The 7680-nt window shown below is 40.6% G+C and overlaps 1 protein-coding gene across 1 annotated transcript in view; it reads right to left on the bottom strand.

Annotated features, from left to right (window-relative positions):
* Positions 1-321: 321 nt before the first annotated feature.
* LOC123967794 (DNA-binding protein SATB1) overlaps positions 322-7680 on the bottom strand; it is a 53728-nt gene continuing 46369 nt past the window's right edge. Inside the window, exons 12-13 of the mRNA XM_046044036.1 lie at positions 5223-5429; positions 322-3035 (exon numbers count right to left, since the gene is read on the bottom strand). Of these exons, the coding sequence (XP_045899992.1) occupies positions 2427-3035; positions 5223-5429 (816 nt within the window). The 3' untranslated portion in view covers positions 322-2426. The remainder of the gene's footprint in view (positions 3036-5222; positions 5430-7680) is intronic.

Genomic DNA, 7680 nt, shown 5'->3' with positions numbered 1-7680 from the left:
GTATTAGCCATCTGTGTGGAAAAAGCTTTTCTAAGTCTGAGGCAAACATGGCTGATCCTTATGAAAACAGTCATAATGAGGAGGAGTGTTACGCTGGAGTTCCTGTTGTTTGTTGGTGCCTTCACCTCTGTTTGTCTGTAAGTCACTTGTAATGTCAAAATCAAGAAATAATGACGCTTAATGGTGCCTCTCTACTTTGTCATGTGTTACCTCGACACGTGTAGGTGCACCTTTTGATCCCTCCCCCACCACCCGAGAGCATCTGACACTTCTGTATGATGTGTTTTATGTGATTATCTTTTCCTCTGAAAACACACATTGTTACACTCTGGCTTTTTATTCATGAAAAAAAGAGCAGAACATCAAGGGAACGCCGGCCCAGGCTGGCTGGCACATATCGCAGGGTGTTAACAGGTGAGGGTAATTTCCTAAAGGTGCAGACACCTGGCCTCACCTGGGGTTCACGGCGAGGTCAGGACACCTGTGCTGTTTTATATCTTAACTCCCTGCAGAGGGCTTTGCTATTACAGGCGTTCACACCTAACATTTATTTATTTCAGATTTCACAGGTGCTTCAGATACACTCAGCAGTAGAAGAGCCCAGGTACAGTCGGTTTGAGAGGAAGAGGCACGACAGAACGTTGATTTAAATTTTGTATGGTGAGCTCTTGCACAAACTTCAAATATATTTACAATAATAAACAATCAATGATTCACGAGATGTGATATTTACAGTTATTACAAATAACGTGTTCACTGACTGCAGCTGAATGAGTCAGTCACTGGAATCGATATCTCTTAGCAGTAGATTTAAAAACAATTCACATTGTTTCATCTTTCGTTGGCAGAGGAGAAAAACCCACTCTGGTGTCGAAAGACTCTGGTCAAGTTAATGCCAAGAAATCTGTGGTACAATACAAACAGTTTAATTGTGTAATTAACAATCAATAACCACTTCTAGTTAGAACATTTCTGCTGAAAGGAACCGAGAAACACTTATAAAACAGTCAGTCGTAACAAAATAACTGGTGTTCTCATTGAAATAAACTCATAAAAAAGAAACACTTTTATACAGAATATTTATACAGGAATAGCTTTTTGAATTGGATTGTTAACCAAAGGAAGACACATCGCAGACATCGATTTTCACACAGATTGCATATGTTTTTCTTTCTAAGGTGTTCTATAGGTTAGTCATTTTACCTAAGCTTATTTGCATGATAGTAAAAATTGCATACAACATTAATTGTGAAGCTTGTAGCATGAGTTGGTTGACATACAGCACTTTTTATAGGCAACCTTTAAAGCACATTTCTCCATTTAAAACGTTTAAGACACTTTTTGTTTTTACTGCCCATCGAAATTACATTTATAAATAGAAAATAGATTGGTGGAATTTTAAAAAAGCTCTACGTAACATAAACTTTTTAAAAAAGTAATTACATCAGAAACACTGCATGATCTGCAAATAAATAATGTCAGACAACATAAACATGGTGTAATTCACATTTCTAACTGTGTGGCAATTCAGAAAGTTACAGTGACAAAGGTTTTGCAAAATAATGTAACATCGGCAGTGCCGTATAGTACAAGGCATTTGTTGGCATAGTTTCTTTAAGACTGTATTTTTTTTTTTACAGTTACAATATAATGTCTATATATATATATTTATATTTCCTCCCTAACAAATAATATGTAAAGACTGAGCTATTCTCGGAGATTCACCTGGGCTGGGTGATCGCGTTCCAGAGTGTAGAGTGATCCATAATCACATTATGCGCTTTTTAAAAGAATAACTAATCTGCCAGCAGGCTCCAGACTCGATACCTCATAATTAAGGCCTTGTCAACCACTTGGTCTGTGATTTCAATTTTTTTTTTTGTTTTTTTTTTTTAAATCCAGTTAAACATCACATACGTAAACACCTATCAAAGTCCTAGCAAACTCCAGGGAGACTTTTTTCTTTTTAAATATAATCAGTAGCTCAAAAAGATAAAGTAAGTCAGTGTAAAACAACAGACAGAGTGCAGTCAGCAAATACCCACGGCAACATACTTATAATAATTTTTTGTGCAGATTATTTAAATGATGCATCAGTCTTTACAGTGTATAATAATACAAGTTTTACAAAATCCAAAAAGTAGTACTTGAGTCTGAAATGGTCTTTCTGGTGAGAACACTCACTTCACAGAGCCTGTCAGTCTGCAACTGATTTTATATTATATATATATATATATATATATATATATATATAAAAACAAACAACACTCCTCATATAGTCCAGGCGCTGTATTGATTAAAAACACTACTTTTCTTGATTTGCGGTGTGGTGGTTCTGTGTCGGCCGAAGTGTTACATTTAGCACAGTCATCAGTCTGTGTGTGTGCACAAGAAAACTCTCAGTATATGTTCAGATGGGGAGAGTCCTACTCCTTTGCCTCGTGTTCTAACTCTGACTGGGCCTCTGCGCCTCGGCCCAGCTGCTCTTCAATCTTGATGGAGAAGATGGTGCTATTGGTCTGCGTGCTCTCGTCCAGCTCCTTCAGCAGCTCTCCGCTCTCCCTGAAGTCCGTCAGCTCCTCCTCGAAGGCCGAGCTGCTGCTGCTGCTGGTGGTGTTAGTGGTGGCTGCGGTGTTGTTGTTATTGGGCTCCTTGAGCGCCTTGGCTGAGTGATTTACGTAGAAGCGCTGGTTCTGGAAGAACTTAATGATGGTGAGCTTGGGCAGGTCCAGCTGGGCCGACAGAGTGTGAATGGCCTCCTCATCGGGGTACAGGCCTACGTCCTGAATGAAGCTCTGCAGGATACCCAGAGCCTCCAGGGAGATCTTCCCTCCGCAGGTACGGGACTTGATGCTCCCTCCGCGGCTGCCCTCGTCCTCTGTCTCTGCTGGAGAGGCGGTGGAGGGCTGGCGAGGCGGTAATCGAGGGCCTGTGGTGGGCTGCTGTTGCTGCAAGGGCTGCTGGGACAAAAGGGGTTGGGAGGGGTGCTGAAGGGACAGGGAGGGTTGGTGCTGCTGCGACTGGGGTGGCTGAGCCTGCAGTGGGAAAGAAAGGGGAAGAGAAAGGAGACGGGGATGTTATCAGTGAACACTTATCGGCGCCTTAATAAGGCCTTTCATTAAAATCAATTGAGTTGTGAGGGAAAATGGGCCCGCTGTGTATAGAACAGGCACTTGGTTGAAGGAATTTTCCATGTAATATCTCATTGAATGTAATCAGTTCTGCAGATATGATTTTTTTTCCTTTTTTGGTTGTGGGAGATCTCATTGTGGGGGTAGAGGCAACAGTGCATAGACACACACACACACAATCAGCCCTACACACAGTGGGAAACTGGCCTCTCTATTATAGCCTCTGCTGCTTATCAGTCTCTATTGCCAGGCAGTGATAAACAAGCTCCCTGTGCACAATTCACGTAGCGATGGTCTGGCTGATTTGCTGCAGTGTGAGAATGCTATCGATGGCTTTCACTCTGCCGTCAGAATCCCGTTAGTGTAAACACATGACACATTACTTGTAAAATGTCTCATTGTGTGGTTGGAGAGGGAATGAGTGGGCAACTCGTGGTCCCTATTGACCCCGCAAAATGGGTGCTCTTTTATTTTCATTTCTGAGTCAGACACTGTAGAATAGGTGTTTCATAATGAAGTTTGCAAAACAGCACTTTGCAAGGACTCTTGTTTGCCAGCTGCATAAATGCACCCAAAGATGTGATTTTACTGTACCAATATACTGAGCTGTGATAGTTCTTGTTGAGCAAATGTGAGCTAATTTGGCTAATGTATCGCGTTAGTAAAGGACTGGCACAAAATATTTAAACACTAGTCTCTTATGGACAGTGTAAAACTGCACCATTAAGTCAGAAATAATCACATTTCATCAATCAACAACCATTTCTGTTTGGTTTGCATGCAAAGTATGCACAACATTTCCTCATTCCATATCTGCTGCTAAAATTGATTTGTAAAAGAAATCCTATTACCTTATTTATATCCAGTAAATGGCAGCCTTTGTGAAACACTGGCCACGTCTCCAAGTAACCAAATAACTAATCAACCACTCAGCTGTGACTCAGACTTTTAATAGAAGTGTTATTGTACTTCATTAAGATACTTCGACCGTTAACCGAGCCTTGTGTGTTCTTTTCTATTCATCTGCCAGGTGTCTTTTATAAAGCAGCTCTTTTAAATAAGTTCAGGCTAATGATATCTTTGAAAATGGCTTTTTTTCACTGAAAAGAAGGAACTTTTAAGTGTTGCTATGTTGTATCTAATTAACAAGAGTTCATAAAAAATCTTAAGTGTTGTTTATTACAAATTCCTGGAAAATTAGTTAAGATTAAAGGAACGGGAGGGAGGGGAATTAGGCTTTTAACTTTCTGATTTACAACTTCAGGAAAAGTATGAAAATATGCACATATACAGTAAGAGTAATCGGTAAGAGGTGTATCAGGAGTGTGTGTTTGTTTCTGTGTCTCACCTGAGGCCTGTATACATGAATTCAGGTTTCAACTGACATTCATTTGCAATCAGTCAATTCACTGATTATTTTCTCAACTGAAAAATGCTGATCAAAATCTCTTAAATTTCATGTTGACGTCTTAACAATAGCTTGTTTTGCAAATCCCAATTCTATTGAGCATACAATCACATAAAACAAAGAAAGCAGCAAATTCTCACTTTTGAGAAGCTGGAACAAGCGAATGTTCGGCATTTTGTCAAAATACTTGCTGATTTACCTTCTGTTGATCAACCAATAGATTAATGACTAATGGTTTCAGCTCTAATATGAATAAAAGAGTTGGGGTCTGTGCTTACAGTACATGACCACAAGTGAAGCCTTGTATGTGCTGGTTTGTGTGTATGTGTGTGTGTTCATACATCTATAATGTCATGGATAATGTCGAGTGTGTGAAAAATGATTCTATTTAATAAAAACAACAACTTGTAAGTAAGCATATTACATTCTGTTTATTCCTATCTCATTTTTATTTGTGTTTGCATGTGCATGTTTTGATGGTTTATTATAAACATGTCAACAACGTCTCTGTGCATTTTAATGGGAGTCACACACACACACACACACACACCTACATTATGTTTTGAGTGTGTTTGCATCATTTACTGTTTAAATGGATTCTCCAGAGAAGCGTGAAGCCTGAGCTGGTTGTGGCTCAGTGCCTTGCCTAAAGGCACAGTCGGGCCACATGTGGCCATGCTCACCTGCAGCTGGTCACTGGAGATGTGCATCAAGTGCGTCGGCCGCTCGTTGTGGTGCTGTTGCCCGGCGCTGCTCTCCTGCTCGTAGATGGCGTCGCGTTCCACCTGGGAGAGGCTCAGGAAGCGGCGGATCATGGAGAGGTTCTCCCAGAGCGTCCGGTTCTCTGGAGAGGGATCCTCCTTCCAACGCAGCAGCTCACAGAGCCAGCCCTGAAGGAAGAATTAGAGAGGAGAGACACAGAGAGAGAGAGTAGATGAGTAAAACATGGTCTTAAGACTAAAATGTGAGCACAGGTCAAAAATAAATTGATTAATTTTGTACTGCTGTCTCTAAGAGGTTCCAAGAGTATGGAAACTGGTTAAAAACAGACAACCATTTTTAGAGTGCTTTACCTAAGAGAAGGACCAACTTATAACATACGGTTCTTTTGGAGTTCAATTAAATATGAGTAACAAAGGAACCTAAATGTAACACCAAATGATTAAGTGCCAACAGATGTTTTACAAAAACTCAAGTAATAAAGTAAAAACACAAACACAAAACACCCCATTTGTTTCACTGTAGCTGTACCTGCGGTAAGTATGTTTTTTTTTGCCACAGCAAAAGATGAAGATGTGAATTAGCCACGGTCAAGCAACACAGCAGGAAGGAACAATTTAACATGACGAGAAACACACTTGCATACTGAGTAGCACCTTGGGCAGAAAACAAGTGGCTCCCATGTTTGAAACACTCCAGCAGAGGGCCATGAAAGACAGAGCCGAGGAACAGTAGTGGACAATTACAGTCACAAATGCTTTATTTGATCAATACAATGGTTGCATGATAAGTCTGACCTTGATGGTCAAAAGATTCAACACAAGACTGACACATTACTGAAAGTGCAGGACAAAGGGTAGCATGAACTCACTTGTTTTGAATAGTAAAGCTGCAGAACTGCACAGGATAACACTCGTGCAAAGTACAAATCTGTTAACAGATATACTCTGAAAGGCATTGTTGATGATATGTATGGATGTTTTACAAAATGTTGAAATGAATGACCAAGCAAATTTTAATTTGTTTTAAATGTATCAAATGAGTTGCTAAAGGTTTAGTTTTACACGTGTAGAAAGTTGTTTATAGTGTACTACATAATAGTGGAATTAATTTAACTTGATATCAATTTAAATATCAATTCTACATTAATTTAATAAAACATGTAACAATGTAATTTGGCATATATTATACAGTATATCAATATGAGAAAATATTCTGAATGTGTTGATTTGAATAGAGCAGAAACAAATAGTCAATCGACAGACCATTTTGATAATTGATCAATTGGTGCTGTAAAAGTTTAGGCAAAAATGTCAAACATTGTCTGGTTCCAGGTGCTCATATGTGAAGATTTGCTGCTGTTCTTTGTCTTACATGATAGATAAATAGGTAGAAAGTTTACTTTTTTGACTGTTGGTTGGACAAAACAAGCAATTTAAAGTTAGCTTGGGTTCTAGAAAAGCATAATCTTCACTTTTCACAATTTTCTGACTGTTCTGTTATAAACTAATTGATTAATTGATTAGTCGAGATAATAACTGACACATTATTCGCTAATGAAAAATAGTCATTATTTGCAGCCCTAGATTAAAACCATATGGCCTTATCTTTCATTTCTGGACTTGTACATACTTTTGTATTATAAGAGCTCAGGACTTGGGTTTGGTTGATTGAGATTAGGTTAACATTAGCCACATTTCATGTTATAGATGGGATAAAGCATGATGTGGAATAAATATAATGACTAGAAACGTCTCACAATTACAGTAATTCAAATGTGTTTGTTCATCGAGCTGAATGACAAACTGAGGATTCATGACTGTATAGCCAGAAGGGCTCTGCAGGGGCTGAGTGACGTGGTCTCCCAGGCTCAGACGTGACGACCTAAACCTCAGCGGGCCAGTGTGTGAGTAAGAGTGAAGGGAAATAACACATTGTAGTGCTGTGTGGGAGAGCAAAGCAGAGTGGGAGGGGGAGATAAAGCTGTAGTGAATCTATCAGGGGGGCTGTAAACGGACAAGAGTGGCTGAAGAAGGAGGGACGGCCGGGGAGTGAAACCAGCGAGGAGGAAACGCAGTGTCAAAGAGAAGCAGTGAGGTGTGTGTGTGTGTAACAGAGGGCTACTCGCTCAGCCGGGTAGTCTGTCCTGGCAGTGTGACAGAGAGGCGCTGTAATCTCCCGGCCAGTGCGCGGCAGCACCTTTCATTTCCACAGGATTACACCGCGCTGCTGGTCCGCACACAGACACAAACACACACACACACACGCATACACACAGAGGGCAGAGCCACGCCGCCACACTGCATGCAAGAGATAACTCAGCAGTTTGGTTGTCCCCTGTTCCAACTCCTCCCATAAGCCACATCAAACCCAGGAGGGGTTTTGGAGGAGGCCGGGGGGGGGGGGGGGGGGGGGGGGGGG

The sequence above is a fragment of the Micropterus dolomieu genome, linkage group LG03 (assembly GCF_021292245.1).
Source record: "Micropterus dolomieu isolate WLL.071019.BEF.003 ecotype Adirondacks linkage group LG03, ASM2129224v1, whole genome shotgun sequence".
Lineage (NCBI taxonomy): Eukaryota > Metazoa > Chordata > Actinopteri > Centrarchiformes > Centrarchidae > Micropterus > Micropterus dolomieu.
This window is presented reverse-complemented; position numbering and strand designations above follow the sequence as displayed.